Source organism: Artemia franciscana, chromosome 4 (assembly GCF_032884065.1).
Source record: "Artemia franciscana chromosome 4, ASM3288406v1, whole genome shotgun sequence".
NCBI classification, from domain to species: domain Eukaryota; kingdom Metazoa; phylum Arthropoda; class Branchiopoda; order Anostraca; family Artemiidae; genus Artemia; species Artemia franciscana.
Window position 1 is genome coordinate 33,571,500 of NC_088866.1, and position 17,358 is coordinate 33,588,857.

The 17,358-nt window shown below is 33.0% G+C and overlaps 1 protein-coding gene across 5 annotated transcripts in view; it reads right to left on the minus strand.

Moving 5' to 3' along the window:
• Positions 1–17,358, minus strand: part of LOC136026330 (AT-rich interactive domain-containing protein 5B-like) — a 106,633-nt gene that overhangs the window by 11,963 nt on the left and 77,312 nt on the right. For all 5 annotated transcript variants that reach the window (XM_065702757.1, XM_065702756.1, XM_065702754.1 and 2 more), the window contains exons 4-8: positions 15,513–15,740; positions 12,577–12,725; positions 9,639–9,834; positions 6,330–6,480; positions 1,816–1,918 (exon numbers count right to left, since the gene is read on the minus strand). In XM_065702757.1, coding sequence (XP_065558829.1) covers positions 1,816–1,918; positions 6,330–6,480; positions 9,639–9,834; positions 12,577–12,725; positions 15,513–15,740 — 827 coding nt within the window. The remainder of the gene's footprint in view (positions 1–1,815; positions 1,919–6,329; positions 6,481–9,638; positions 9,835–12,576; positions 12,726–15,512; positions 15,741–17,358) is intronic.

Below are 17,358 nucleotides of genomic sequence, written 5' to 3' on the forward strand. Positions count from 1 at the left end.
TCTATAGTTTTTCATTTGCCAAATACATTCAGTGGCATCGACTCCCAAAAAGGTTGGGTGAAGGAGGGGGTACAAAATGTTTTTTTTTTTATGTAAAGGAGAAGTAATCCTGCCTTAGCAATGAGATAATAAAGAAAAATGTTTCATTTTCGATGAAAATACCAAAGAAAGTTTTTTTTTGAAAAATGGGGTTATGGCAAGAAATTTAGCTGTGGGGACATACACCCCATCATCCAATTGGCACCACTGAATAAATGCAGCACTGAAAAACTCGATAACTTTTTATTTGCTTGATACATTCAGTGGCAAAACTTGCGAAAAGGTTGGGTGGCAAAAGGGGTAAGATGCATTTTTCAAAATATAGGAGAAGATTTATTTTTTCAATGAGAAAACCAAAAAAGGATGTTTTTGAATGAAAATACAAAAGAAAGGTTTTCAAAATATGGGGAGGGGGCGAGAAATCTAGAAGTACGGGCAAAAGCTCCCTCTCCCAATTGGCGCCACTGAATACACTGAATATATACAACACGTTTTATAGTCTCTCTCTTTGACAAGACCAAATTAGCCTTCACTCAGGTTGCTCACAGTGAGCTTTTTGAGCTTCATGCTTTGTTTGTAAAGAATAAATAAGTCGACTGAATAACAAACCTTAACATTGATTATTTTTTTTACTAGAGATGACTCTTCGTTCTGATTTTTTTTTTCTAGCTTTGTCATTTTCATCCGCATAATGGACCTTATTTACTTTTTATTATTCTTTTTGCGCTGAGGACACCTGGCCACTGAGCTGACCACAATGTTTTGATACTTTGCCATGACGGTACGGCCAAAATATTTTTTTAATGGCTGTGAATTAACTAATTTTTTCTTTGTTCTTTGCTTTCTTGTAGTGTAAAATATTTATTATAACCAGAGTTTTGTTCAAGGGTAGGGGCAGGATCACCTGCATAAAACCTAATTAGAGTGGCACAAGACAGGATTGAGATACATATTCTTATAGACCAACAGCGCGGTCAGAAACTTAGTTTCTTTATTATAGGGCCTGATAAAGCGAACCCATCGTTTAGTAAATAGGTTTAACGCCCGTAAAATTGGGTATTTAGACATTAGGTTATACAATGTTTCGAGTTTGAACAAATAAAACGGCAACCCTCTCAATCTTTCCCCACTCCACATCGTAATAGCATACTAAAACAAAATAACTACTTAAAAAGTATCAATAAAGCAGCAAAACTAAACACAGCTTTTTCTTCAGAGAATTTATCAGGCTTAAGAAAACTGTGCACATGCACTAAACTGTCTGTTTAGCAGAAAAAATTAACAAATAAATAGAAAATATAGGACTATAACTAGAAGACAAAGAGGAGAGATGGAGAGAGGTTATGAAAACGGGAGAGAAAGGCTAAAAAGGCAAGAGAGGCTAAAAAAAAGGAGATAAAGGCTAAGAAAAAAAGAGAGAGGCTAAGAAAAAAGTAGAGAGAAGCTAAGTAAAAAAGAAGAGAGGGGCTAAGAAAAAAGGAGAAAGGAGCTAAGATAAAAGGAGAGAGGCTAAGTAAAAAGAAGACAGGGGCTAAGAAAAAAGGAGAGGGGCTAAGATAAAGGAGAGAGAGGCTAGAAAGAAGGGAGAGAGAGACTACGAAAAAAGGAGAGAGTGGCTGAGAAAAAGGACAGATGGGTGCAAGGAAAAGTAGAGATGAGAACAGGGACAGCGAAGAATAAAGATAACAAGAGAACTTTAAAAGAATGAAGATTTTAGAAAGAGACTTGAAAGTTTTTTTTTGATAAAACCAAATTAAGCCGAACAGACGGACATACCTGTTTAGGCTTAGGCTGTTGTAAACTGGGGCTTTTTGTTGAATTGGACTTTTCAGCATCAAGTGATTGACTAATCATATGTCGTTCAAATGGAAGTAAAAATCTAAAAGATAATAAGGGTACAGGATCAATACAATACAGAACATTAGATTGGAAAATGTATACTGCTAGTAATCCATAGACTACATTTTAGACTATTATATGCACCAGACAGGAGGGAGGGGGAGAGGATTAAGAAGTGAGGTGTAGGCTATTATTGAACGTAGGCTTAAGAAAAATTGACTGTCGATTTTGTGGTTCTCAATTAATCCTGGGACGAAACGACGTAAAGCGTGCTTTTGATTCCCATCGATCCATACTGCCCTCTGATTTCAAACCACATCGAGTAAGACCCGCAAGAGCAGTGGCAGAAGCTGTACCTCGTATACAGCCAATCAATGTGTCTTGAAACACATTTGAAAAGCTTTGTTCCCTCATTTGTCAAGTTTTATAACGTTACTGCTAGTAAGCAAGAATAGCAGTAGCTATAGTTCGTTAGTTATATTATATTTTGACTAGTCAGTTATTGTATATTAATTTTAACTGGACAATTGGATTTATTTCAAATTATCTCATAATTGTTGACTATAGATTGTACATGTATTTGTGTTTTGACGACTAAAACGTATATTTGTCTTGTCTGCTGCTTTAATTTGGTACTTATATTTTATTATAGTTTGGCTAGTCAATTATTGTGTACTGATTTTAAGTGGATGATCAGAATTATTTTAAATTATTTCATAAGTGTTGACTATAGATTATATACATATTTATGTTTTAACGGCTAAACAAATATTCGGCTTGTCCGCTGCCATTTTGGAAATAAATTGGATTGAATTGAAATTGATTCCCGTATTCATATCACTAGGTGGTGGTATGGAAATTTCACCGTCTTAACCATCCCTCTTTTCCAGGTAATTTCGATACATGAACATATTCCAGGAACCAAAGAACAGGTTTTATGGCACTTGGTATCTACCAAGTGACATATAGCGATCTCAAATTCTGTCGGTCGGTCTGTCTGTCTGTCCCGTTTTGCTAGTTCAGGCACTTCCAGGTAAGCTAGGACGATGAAATTGGGCAGGCGTATCACGAAACAGACAAGATTAAATTAGAAATTGTCGTTTCCCCATCTGCGGGGGAGTGGGGGGACGGTTAAATCGGAAAAATTAGGAAAAATGAGGTAATTTTGACTTACGAACGGGTGATCGGATCTTAATGAAATTTGATATTTAGAATAATATCGTGTCTCGGAGCTCTTATTTTAAATCTCGATCGGATTCGGTGATATTGGGGGGAGTTGGGGGGAACCTAAAATCTTGGAAAACGCTTAGAGTGGAGGGATCAGGATGAAACTTGGTGGGGAAAATAAGCAGAAGTCCTAGATACGTGATTGACATAACCGGAACGGATCCGCTCTATTTGGGGGAGTTGTTGGGGGTGGGGGGTAATTCCGAAAAATTAGAAAAAATTGAGGTATTTCTAACTTACGAAGGAGTGATCGAATCTTAATGAAATTTCATATTTAGAAGGACCTCGTAATTCAGATCTCTTAATTTAAATCCCGACCGGATCTAGCGTCATTGGGAGGGGGGACTTTTTCTGGCATGACCAAAATAGACCATCAATTTTGGGAGATTCGTTTAGAGCCTTAATTTTGGAAAAACATTTTTCATTTAAACGACGTCACATTCATATGCGTTTATTATTCTTCTATTTCCTTTTGATCTACAAGCCTCCTTCGCGAGAGGAATAGTGCATCCGATAGCGCATCGGACTTGCAATTCGAAGATCGCGGGTTCAGGCCTTGTAGTGTCGTATTCTTCACTAGTATGTTTTCTGTATATTCGAATTTTTCCAATATTTTTCATATGAGTGACGTCCCAAATACTTGGAATAGTTAAAATAACTTTTGCTGAAGATGGGTGTCTGTGCGGAACACTACAATTTGATTGTCTGTGGTATAGAATAATGGTTAGTATAAATGGACCAAAAGTCTGGCGCACAAAATAAAATGAAATTAAAATTGCTTTAAAAATGTCTTTTTATTCATCGAGCATGCTTTTTAGAAAATGTTGTTAAGAACAGTTTTTGCAAAATATTTGTCATAATTTCAATAGTCTTTAATATCATTGTAACTGCAAGTATATTGACGTTAAAACGTTTTAGAAGCGCCCTTTTTTAATTTTGGTTACAATGGGCTACTTTTGCCTTTTGTGGCCCGATTAAGGGCTAAAGATGGAATCCCCCCAGAATCGATAATCAAACTACTAAAGAGCATAATAGAACACATCAAGTGATGTATTCATTTTCATCCTGGCTAAATTGTGTTGAAAACTGGTAAATAAATCCATATCAAATGCTGAAATTCTAAAAAAAAAGCTTTGAAGTAACAAGAATATCAAAATAAAACAATTTTTGCCCCCCTGAAGCCATCTTAGATCTATTCACACCTGAAAACCACAATTTTACAAGATTTTTCTTTTAAATATTTATAAATACTGAAACTTTAGAGCAGTATACCATTTTAGTCAGTGCTGCCATGCTCAATCGTTAAAAGAAATAAGCTAAACCAATTCATTAAATTTGAAAACACTTTTAGCCATACGCATTAAAGCACTAACAATCTATTGATTCCCAAAACGCAACTATCAAGCAGTTCGTGGTAACGAACTGTAAGTAAGGAGCTAAGCGGCTCAATAATAGCCGAAACTGTAGGAAACAGTCTCGATAATAATAGATGCATCAAAATAATCGAATTTTGATGCTTATTCAAACTATATAAACTCACCAAGTTTAATGTTACCCATCAAAAGTTACGAGTTTGAGAAAATTTGCCTAATTTTTGAAAAAGGGGGAAACATCCCTTAAAAATCAAGTAATCTTAATATAAAATCACACCATGAGATTAAGGATATTAGAGAACCATACTGTAGAGGTTTCAAGCTCCTTTATACAAGAATGTGATTTTTTTTTTTTTTTTTTTTTTTTTTTTTTTTTTTTTTTTTTTTTTTTTTTTTTTTTTTTTTTTTTTTTTTTTTTTTTTTTTTTTTTTTAAGGGGTGATCGTATCGAACTAGATATCCTAGAAGATTAGGAGAGGGCTCATTTGACCAGAAATCAAAATTTTCATCGCCCTTTCTAAGTGACTAAAAATACTGGAGGGCAGCTACCCCCCCCCTCCAACCCCCATTTTTTAGCAAAATTGTCCAATCAAAATTTTGAGATAGCCATTTTTTTCAGCATGGTCGAGAGATCTAAAAATTATGTCTTTGAGGATGACTTGACCCCCCAAAGCCTCCAGGGGAAGGACTGCAATTTATGAATTTTGCCCATTGCTTACATATAAAATTGGTTATTGGGAAGAATAAAGATATTTTCTGGGGGGAGGAGATTCTCTGGTGGGGGAGAATTTTTCCATGGATAAGTTTTGTGGGGGGAAGAGAATTTTCCATGGGAGGAGAAGCTGGATTTCCCAGCATTAATTGAAAAATTATTAGAAATTAAACAAAAAAGTCAAGTTTTTTCAACTGAAAGTAAGGAGCAACCTAATAGACAACTACCTGAATTTTTCATGGAGAGACAGCCGGATTTCCCGGTTTTTTTTTAAAAAAAACGATCAGAAATTATATTTAAAGAAAATAAGTTTTTTTCAACTGAAAGTAAGAAGCAATAACAAAAATTAAAACGAACAGAAACTATTTACTATATGAAGGGGTTGCCCCCTCCTCAGTACCTCGCTCTTTACACTAAAGTGTTTTTGAATTTGTAAAAAGCTTATAATTCTATTTAAACGGTTCTTGTGTATCAGGAGTCATTCTTAAATAATTGTAATAAAGTCAAACTTTAGCGTAAAGAGAGGTACTGAGGAAGGGGCAATCCCCTCATATACGTAATAATTTCTGTTCGTTTTAAGCTTTAATGTTGCTCCTTAATTTCAGTGGAAAAAAAACTTTTTTTTTTTTAACCTTCAAAAAACACTACAGGTTCTTAAACTGCGTAGTGCCATATTCTTAGCTTATTTGTTTGCTCAGTTTTTGACGTTTTTTGGCTTATTTGTTATACGCAAAAGAAGCAAAAATTACTCAACTACATACGGATTCTTTTTGCCTCTATTCATTTTTTTTACCCCATTATTACATTACAAGGCAATAGTGCTAGATGTCATTCACTCAACAATGAAGGAATGTGAACGATTTGTTGTAGACAATCATGAAAGAGAAAAGTCTTATACCATATTGATCAAAAATTTGTTAGACCCACTAGTGTGCCCAGTGGAGCCAATTCGCTGAAATTTGAGAAAGGGTGATTTCTTTAATGAAGATTAAAAAAAAATCAAAAATGATAAAACCAACCAAGTCATACTTTAAAATTAAGGGAAGCAATAGCCCCTCCGACCTCCAGTTGACACCCCTGTATTAGCCATTCAAATTTACCCAACTTACTTCCAGAAAGAAGTGTATAAACTTTGCTTACCTTTCATACTGCTTCCTAGTTGCCGTTGCTGCAGCATTATTACTGCAATACCCTCCCATTTCTAAATATAAACGCCGCCAAAGTCGTTTTGTCCCAACAGCATCGTATCCACCAACCTTCTTCACGACTGTGTAGAATTTGTACAAGTTCACTAAAAATGATGAACAACTTAGAAGTAACATTCAAAATTAATAAAGTAGTATCTACCACGTGTCTTCTACCTTTTACAGTAGGATTTCCTCTATTTTGGAGGAAGGGATAGAAATTAGAGGCTTTTTACAGAGACGGTGAGGGAATCAGTTATTTTCTTTGTTTATCCATTCACTTAGATAGAGCTGACAGAGTAACGAATACACATGAAAATGGAACTTACATAAAACAAAAGCTAGTTTTAGCTATTTCTGATGGATAATTATTATACCACCCACACATGTCTAAGTTCTGAGCTAAACTAGTTTTTAATCTTTCCCTCGAAGGACAATTTAATTTCCAAACTTGGCTTTTCGGGCGTCAAAAAAGGTGAAAAAAAGTCGAGGAAGTGCTTTCTAATGCAACTTTTTGAGCTCAATTACAAAATCTAATGAGATTAATTCTAGTAACCACAATTTTTGCACTATAATTCCCTTTTTTTGTGCTAAACTTTAGAAAAAATAACACAAAATTCACTGCCAAAAAAAACACCTTGAAAATTTTTTCAACTTCTGTATAAAGATTACATAAAGAAATTATCTATAAACACTTATGCTTTCTTTAAAGTCCATAGCAACCGAACTTCCAAAAAACGGAGAAGAACAAAGGCAAAAAAAACATTACAGCACAAGAGAAATATTTTAAGAATCACAAGATATAACTATAGAAGTAACAATAATCACAACTGAACAGGGTTTCCACTCCAAAAGCCAAAATCCAAATTATCCAAAAAAAATATATTTATGTTGCTGAATTGATAAAGTGCGTTTTTGCAGTAAAGCGTCAACAGTCTTCTTTCAGATAGGTATTTAAAGAATCGTTTTCTTTCGAGAGAATTTCAACGAAGATATTAGAGTTTCAGTTTCCATTGGATACACGAATTGTCATTAGCAGATATTTAAGCTTTTTTTTTTACAAATGTTAGAGGTAAAACCATGGGGTCATTGAGCCCCCTTTCGGATTGGAGTAAAATACATTAAACAGTCCAGTCAATTTTCCATTGAAATATTCAGAAAAACAGCAGATTCGAAATTCCTCTAAATTATCCCAAAAGGTTTGTAGAAATTGATAAGTTCGAAATACAAAACAAAGAAAAATAACATAAGTAGTTTCTTCCATGTGACAGTTCCTGTCTTGAAGAACATTCCTTCAACTGGAAAAAGTAAAAACAACTTCTTTTCTCTTTTCTTCATTTTTCTCTCTTTCTAAACAAATGTCATAGTTTAAAGGATTCCCTTAAATTGTAAAAAAAATACAAAAACAAAACGAGTTATTTGAACAGATCAAATAAATCCCATCACTTAGCTTTCTTTTGGCATAGAAAAAAAGGGGGGGTAGTCTTCAGATCTATTTGGTCAATTTTGGGCAATTTTTTAATGAGTTATATATAGAACATTTTCCCGCTGATGACAGCTATTCAAAAAGTAGGTAGTCATGTCACTACTCAGTTTCAGTAAAGTTTTTTTTTTTTTTTTGTTGGATAATAAAGACCTTCATTGGCTTCTACCATTTCAGAAATTTGAAAATTTTTAATGTTTTCAAAATCAGCAGAAAATGTGTCAACCAATATATTAAACTGATCTCATTCGCACGTTTTTTTTAACAATCCCATTTGTAAATTGAATTTTAAAATTCTTATCTATTTTAAACATCCGAATTGAAGATTTTGTGAACAAGGCGCCTATTTCCGCATGTCTACTGTAAGTAGTCGCATCTCGGACTGAAATACATTCTGGACAAGAGTCAGGCTGCTTCGCATAGTGGCCACATGGACTGGCCACAGTGACCACTTCGAACTGTGGCAAAAATTGTCTCTGATCAAATATTTTACCAATAGTTTTTTTGATCAACTGACTTTTTTTCTTAACCAAGTTTTTGACCAATCATAGGTAAAATTTGTAAAACACGACCGCATGTTCGACAAAAGTTTAATTTGCTTTTCTTCTTGTTTGGATTAATATGTATACGCTTTTGCATAATCTCAGCATCGGAATCAAATCCACAGCCTAGCTCTGTGCTGCTAAAACTGAGTTATAACTCTGGGCCCTTTATTACCAACCTGAACTAATTCACTGCGCCATTACTGGGCAAAAGAGTTACAGATGAAAAATTATGACATTATTTTATAGCACTCAGGCTATAGTAATCATTGGTATAGCAAAATGGGTGCAGGAGGGAGCTAATATCCTCCGATCCCTTTTGACTTTTAAAAACGACTCTAAACTTTCCATTTGTCACAGAACGAATTTCCTCTAAACTCTTTACAGTAATCTAAATGTTTCTCTTCAATCTAAAGCGGTCGAAGAAAAAATAACACATCTTTACTTGGGCGGCGCTACAGAGTTGCCTCAGAAAACTTTTGCAGAAAGAACTTTAAAGCAAAGATAAAGCTGTTTTCTAGTGTCGCCTGTAAAACAGGTTGGTTGAGAAGATAATACATCTTTTTTTATGGGGGGGGGGGGGTAAATAGATCAAAAAATTTGTCAGAATTAGGAAATTTGCCTTTGTGGTAAGTTTTGAGAAAAAAGGAACATTAAGATTTAAATAAACAAAAAATTCTGAATAATGCATGCCAAATACCGATTTAGATGTACTTTTTTGTTCATTTTGAGTGTTTTGTTTAGTTTTCTTATATTTCAAGCTTTTCCTGTGTATTTGTTTTGTTCAGCACAGCATCAGAGCCGATGTGACATATTTTGTTCTACTTAAGAAATTTCCAAAGAATTCCTTAAAAGAAGTATGCAAATAGAAAATATCTTTATTATGCTATTTCAACTGTTTTTTTTTTTTTTTTTTTTTTACCATTAAATGTTTTTCCCGTTCCTTTTCTTTGGCTTGTTGTACGATCAAACCTTACCTTACTCGTTTGATAAAATATAAAATAAAGCATCATTTGTGAAGCCTTATATGTTTCTTTATTATAATGTTTTTGAATGGTATTTTTTCTTGTTTCAATTGTTTTGCTCAGTCGTTTAATTGACTCTCTTAATAGCTTATGTATGTTGTTCTTTTTTTCTTTTTTTTTGTAGCCATGGCCCTGCATGTTTTTGTGTGTCAAATATACTGTAGGCAACTATACTACACTTGTTATTTTACGTGGATACGTTGAAAACCACTTACACTTCTCTGTGCCAATTACTGGGAGTCTATCAATAGGAGTACCTCGACTCTTCATGAATTTGTAAAGCTTCTCCAAGAAGGTCTGTTCAGCTAATGCTGCTGCACTTAATTTCAGTGACCGTGGAGGCAAATCAGGAATAATCGGTAGAACTTTGGGTTTTGCAGGCGACCCCACTGCCAGTGGCCTATGACAGGGCTGAAAATAAAATTTGGTAATATAGTAAAATTTGATCAAATTCTATCTGATTAAGAAACAAAAATTATTTTTGACAGGTAGACATGACACCATTTCTGATTGTAACCACAACTGCGATTAAAAAAAAAATATTGCAGTCTTAGCAAAACAGATACAGTATTTGTTTTTTTACACGTACGTATGTTCTAAATAGAGGCTAGTTTCTATTAAAAATTTTCGCTTGGTAGGAAACGAAAGTACCATAACTATTCCCCCTCTCCCCGAATAGTCTCTTCTTTTGCATTGATTTATCCTAGATAGATGCGACCGTCGATCATAATTTCAGCTCGGTGAGAGACAAAAGGTGCCAAATCTCGAACCACCGCCGCTGAGCTAATTGTCCTTCCTATCCTAATCTGAAGTAATTTGACAGCTTTGAGAGTTCCCTACTGCTCTACCTGCCATGATTAAAAATCTTGCCGACACAAGATGCATATTATTTATGATGTATTTACATTGAATATAAAGCGCTTCGCATATCAATTAGTAACAGATCATATGTTTTCTTTTTTTCAAACTAGACTTACCTCAGCTTTTCAATCTGTGGACATATTTGACGTCCCGCATATTTGGGAGTTCCGCAAGGAAAATAATGGATCGTTTGTCTTTGGAATGGTCAGTTGAGGCTGAGTTTTCACAAAATAATTTATAGGTTTCGAATATGTTTAAAGACTTTCTAGTAAATACAATCTCGAAAAGCATTACTATCCATGACCTTTTCAAAATCGCTATTTGAAACTTCAGAAAATACACGTTAAATAATATATTACGATAAAGCAACCTTAGGCAGCAATGGTAACAAGGTTGACATGCTTAAGTTATATGAAACATAATTTTCATGTCACATAAGCTATATGACAAAAATCTTAACAAGGCTAAGATCCTTAAACTCAACTAATATGTGGCAACAATGGTAACAAAATTAAGAGCCTTAAGCTCTTCTGAAATACTATGAGAAGTAATAACAATTAATGGAGAAACAATATGACAAATAATAAAGTAACAAACTAAAAATACTTAATAAACATACTAAATATACAAAACATACAAAAACATACCAAAAATACAAAAATAAATAAACATATTTAGGTAGCAACTGAAACAAGACTAAGATGCTTAAGCTATTCTCAAATAAAACGACAAATTGCGAGAAAATATCTAAGGCATTAGTATTAGTAGTTGTTTTTATGAAAAAGTTTAAAAACATCTGATAAAAAAAAAGACAAAATAGATGGCGTTTATGACTGCAAATAAATTTACTTTAATTTACTTTTTATTATTTTTTCAAGTGAAATAAAAAATTTTACTAGACTTCCGTTGACATTGACTTTAAAAGTATCTCAAATGGAAGTAAGGGATTTTTGAAAGACACGACATAACTTAAAAATCGTATGTAAAAGTTCAAAACATTGCTATCTTTAGTTTATATTTTGAGTAGCATATGGTTCAGTTTAAAGCGAGAAAAGAATTCAGTTTTCTATTTAAAGCCGAATTTTTAAAATAAATCCTCATAATTCCAAAACCTAGTTATTTGGTGTTTTTAATCAGAAACAAGAGTACCATATAAAAACAAAAAAACTGGGCTTAAAATTCCGCGATATTTTTACTGGAATAAAAAATTCGATAAATTTAGGTTCTTCTCGAAATTCCCTAGAAACTCTAAATTCAGTTTATGATTCAACTTAAAGTGAAAAAAGAATTTAGTCTTCTATTTAAAGCCAAACTTTCTAAGTAAATCCTCATAAAGCCAAAACCTGGTTATTCAGTGGGTTTTTAATCAGAAACAAGAGCACCATATAAAAAAAAAAAAGCTGGGCTTGAAATTTCGTGCAATTTTTGCTTGAATAAAAAATTTGATTAAGTTAGATTTCTCTGGAAATTCCCTAGAAATTCTAAATTCAGTTTATGGTTTAGTTTAAAGTTAGAAAAGGATTCAGTCTTCTATTTAAAGCCACATTTTTTATGTAAATCCTCACAAAACCAAGATCTTGTTATTTAATGTCTTTGAATCAGAAACAAGAACACCATATAAAAGCGAAAAAACTGGGCTTAAAATTTCGCAAAATTCTTCCTGTAATAAAAATTCAATAAATTTAGGTTCATCTGGAAATTCCAAATTCATCTCAACAACATCTTATCATTTCTTTTACAATCCTTAGTGCTATAGCCTCAGACGGGTCCAGTCAAAAGTGATAATTTTGAGTCAAAACGTATTTAATCTCCTATTTGGAGATTAAAATAAGAATATATTTATGACCAAACGATGCTCTTTAAAAAAGGTAAAGAATACAGCATCGGATTTTATAATCCCTATTGGCTGTGCTGATCTGTTTCATGGCCCTACAGCAAGGAAATTCAATAGGGTTGGAGTCTAGCCATCCTGTGCTTCCACACACTCTTCCTGTTTACCTTCCCCAGATTTTTCCAGGTACCAATTTAGAGCTGGGTCGACTCTGACTCAGCTTACCGAGTCGCGCCACTGACCCCCCGTTTAATCCAAGTAACAAGCAGCAACACCAAATCTAGCGCGCTAACCAATCGGCTATCTCTTTAAAAACTAGTTTAACACTCATATATTATTAATACTGGAAGATCTTCATTCAAAATAAATCGATGATAGTCTGATGCCGTTTTGTTACTGTAGCTCAAACTAGCCTAGCTTAGAAGATCCAAACATGCTAGCCTACTAATTGAAAAGATTACCTTGATTAGGGATTGGCGCCTTGGAATTTCTTCCTCTAACTCTTCTACTTTTGCTTCAATTGCTTTCATTGGAATTGGTTTCACTTCTATTTTTATTTGTTCATTTTTCGGCGGCGTCTTCCTAGGTTTTTTATTGGGAAACTTGGGAGCTTAAAAAAAAAGATAAATAACCAAAAATAAAATGATTTCAAAGAAATACAAATATAAACATATGGACACAACCTTCTCGAACTTGGCTTTAGATTTCAGTAGGCTAAAAAACGCATCTTCATGTAATCTTAATATTTTTTTTTGTCCAAAAAACGCATCTTCATGTAATCTTAATATTTTTTTTTGTCCAGATTCTTCAAAACTAAGTAAATTACCATCCCCATCCCTCTTACCGATTGGGGACAAACTTAAACAATGCTATTGCAATATACGAAAATAGAGGCATTTTTAGGAGTTAGTTTGGGCCATACCCCACCATTTGAGTTTTTTTTGTTTGTTTTTTTAGCACCATAAAAGACACAAAAACCGTGCAAAGAATTCGCCTAAAAGGCCAAGCGTTAGTCGTAGTAAAGGATTAAAAAATGCGTAGATTACATAAGAGTTATGGAAATTAAATAGTTATTATATTAATTATATTATTGTTGTTATTATATTGAATTTTTTTATATTTACATATTAGAATTCATACGTGGTATTCTGGTATTTCAAGTTACATATAAAAACATTATATTACATGTTATTTATCGCATATTATTATTATTACATATATACACATTTCTAATAGTTATTATACTACATTATTGTTTTAAAAGATGACAAATCAATTGAGAAATATGTTTTCGTTGGTGTTGATAAGACCAACGCAATTTTAAGGTAAAAAATCTTCATATCAAATTATATTTGGAGATAAATGAACGGAAATACAAAGAAAAAGGAGATATAACAAGTTTTGGAAAACAAATTCAAATAAAAAATTATTTTGAGATCCAAATCATCAAGTAGAAAGCGGATTCGATCAATGTTTTGAGCATAGGTCGCTTAATAAGTAATCAATCAATCAAGTAATAATCAAGTAATCAATTAATTAATCAAGTAATTAATCAATAAATACTACCGAGACACGTAGTGTCAAATGGCATGCCGTTGAGTTGTTCAATTTCAAGAACAGTAAACAATGGCATACACTTTACATTTGTTAAGTGTTTATTTTGTAAAATTAATTTTAATTTACTGACCAAAATACCGAATTTTATTTGAGCACAGTAAAATACCTATCATCATTATAGCTTGCATTATTTCCAATCCTGCTATCCCATCCGTTTCTGCAATCCCATTATCACAACAGTTATGCAGGAGGACAGGATATAGTCGTAACCCTGTCAGTTTAAAATTCCAATAGGAATCATCTTACGTTTTTAAAGGAAAAAATATGAATAAGCAACAACATTTCAGAAAACTTTTTTTTTTCACTTCAGAATATAAATAACTGTATAGACTATTGTAGGTATTAAAAAGTCAGAATTTTTATTTGGAAACCCCGTGGACCATTGGCTTGGACTGGTAGGGACGCCACCAAATAAATTTTTCGCAATCTTTATATTTTACAGTCTGCTTGAAACAGTTTAGTAACTGAAACAACTGGAATTTTAGCCATACACTCTTTTAATTTGGCAAGGTGAAGAACAGTGGCACACTTTCAGACCTAACTTTTCAAGGGGTCAAAACGGCAATAAAATTTGAGGTAATATTTTAAAATAAGTAAAGTATAGAAAAACAGTGCTTTAGAACTGAATAGGTCAACTAAAAACTTATTTAAAACACACAGATATAAACATGCCTAACACCACGGGGGTACTCCTTAAACTGGTCCAAAAGACATCTCATCGCACTCTTCTTTCAAACTTGACTTAGGTATCGGAAAATAATAGTCTAACACTAAATTTATTCCACGTTTTACCCCTCCTCCAGCCAGAAAATCCTTTGAAATCATTCCTCAATCCAAGGGTCGGCCAGGTAGACGCCAATGCTCAATAATACGAGACGAAATCATGCAATACAGGTTCTCATCAGAACTTCCGTTCTCATTCAACTTCACTTTCTTTATTCAACTTTTTTTTTCCATTTTTATTCAACTTCGAGACAAAAATAACGACAAAACACAAACACACGGGTAAGAGCACCTCTTCCCCACCTCAAACTCATCGGAAATATTAGAAAATTGGGTTAAAAATAAGTTTATTCCGTGTTTTACACCCCCACCTACCCCAACCAGGAGGAATTCTTTGGACCTTTACTCACCCCAAGGGTCGGGCAAGTAGATGGCTATACTTAAGAATGCAAGACGAAATCATGCAATCCACGTTCTCATCACAAGTTCTATGTTTTTCAATGTCACTTTCGGTAATTGCAGTCAAACGACAACATAAACTTCAAATATCAATTTAATTTTAATAATTTAATAATTAAATTAATAATTAATTTAAAATTTAATAATAATCCATAATATAAATATACAAGAATACATTACGGCATAAAACATATTGTAAAAACTCCTTGCAGAGTATTATTTTTCTGTCAATGGGTCGTTCAACTATAAATGACCAAATTTTGGAGACTGCAGGCCGAATTATCCAAACGTCATGTTCATTTCAGAAAAAAAGAGAAGAAGTTTCATGACCTCATTGAAGGGATGGTATTGGTCCCCCAAGTACACCAGTTGGGGAAGTTGACGGAAGGGCAATTGCCACCACCTAGATTTTCAAAACACATTTTCCTGTATTTTCGTTAAAAAAAATTTACTCGCCCCCCATTGATTGTGAAAAAATACCTTTTTGTACCTTTATCCCCTCTTCTTTTACACGAACTGGCATTACTATAGTCCCCCTTCGCCCACCTCTGTTTAATTAAACCAAGTGCATAGCAAACTCAACTTGAAGAGCACTTACCTAAATAGTTACACAGCAATTCATGACCTTCTAATTCAGGGTATTCAAAGGTGTCCTTGCAGAAAAGAACTCTTGTATTTTCCCTGGGAACTGCAAATCCCCCAAGGGCCATCACCATTGCATTGGCAAACGCACTCTTATTGCCTTTGAATCTCTGTAATGCACCGCGGAACCGACAATAGGAGGCGTAGTTGACCACAATAACCTGTGATGTTAAACAATCTGCACCTATAACGAAAAACAGTTGAAAGATCAACGTTAATCAAAGTTAATTCTACGTTCAACGTTTCAACGTTAATTCTACGCTTCAATGTTAATTCTGTTGCAGAAAGCTATTTCGTTTCAACCCTTGTCTGAAAAAACAATGACACACACACACACTAATATTTTTTTTTTCTTGATTTTTTTTAATTACTGAGCTTGCTTAAATAGTAATATTATTTTCTGAAATGACAAACTTTTATCAAATATTTTTTTTTAAACGTAATAGTCGACTATAACCGTATCATACGGTAACATATAATATAATAAAGTTGAAAGATTGAGCTGCCAAATCAGTTCTATTGCATAATGCTTATTTGTTTTTACCCTTGCTTAATGAAATAATAAATGGAACCAACAAACACAAAAAAAAGAAAAAAGCTCAAAATGGCAAAAAAAAGTAAAATGCCTTTTCTATTTTTTTTTCCTTTGCTTAAACAAATACAAAAAGAAAAGAAAATAAGAGAACAACAAAAATGAAATAAAAATAAAAACCGAACTTGTTTGGTTTCAATTGTTTAATCCTTTCTAATGCACTGCAGAATATAGCGTTGTCATCGAAGATTTTAATATAGGTTTTGATTATATCAATGTAAAAACTATTTTAATGGAACTAATTTAAATATATAAATTATGTTGATTTAACTATACAATTTAATTACGTAACCATTTTGATTATTTTAAATTACTTGATTACGCTAAACAGATTTTAACAGACATTAATGTGATTCTGATGAGCTATGTTTGATTGTTTTGTCAAGAGAGCTTGAAAAACTTTATTGCAGCTCAACCCAAGAGTGAAGGAATTTATTTTATTTCTTTCTTTTTCTTTTTTAGCCATTCACTGCATCCTGCCGTAATCCAGTGAGGTTGTAATCCGTAAGTAGTTTTATTTTTTATTCAAAAACTACATACAAAGAAAAAATAACAATAAAAATGGTAACGATTTGTAACAATTTTTTTCTGTTTCAGCTTTCCAATCTTCTGTCCGAAACGTATAAATAGCCATGATGACGAAACTGTTTTTGTTGATGGTTGAAATTACACTGCAATGGAAATTCTTTAAAAAAAACCTTTCATTTCCTCTCCGTTGAAGCCTTACTCATAGCAATGAAAAATTAAACAAAATTAAAAATAACAAAACAAAAGCAAAAAAACGAAAAAAAAAAAAGAGTAAGTACAAGTAATCTAGAATATATCTTATTTTTAACGACACAAAAAAATTATCTGACAAAAAAAGAAATGAAAAGTAGAAATATGTAGCTTAAAATTTCTTTTTTACTTATTTTCTTTTCTTGTGTGTGGGCTTTCCGGTCCTTTCCAGAACAAGGAAAATATAAACTTTTGGTGTATTATTCGAAATAAATTGAAAGTTAAAATACGTTGATAATATGTAAAAAGGAGTTGCAATATGTGCGTCGAAAAAAAATGGCCCTCCTAAAATTTTTAGACAAAATGGCTGTTTGCCTCTTAATTCAAAATTTAAGAAAAAAAAAATCGAAAACACATCGAAAACAAACTTTAATTCTGCTATTTGTTACAGCGTTTAGTCACAAATGGCAATGTACTGAAATTATAACTCCCA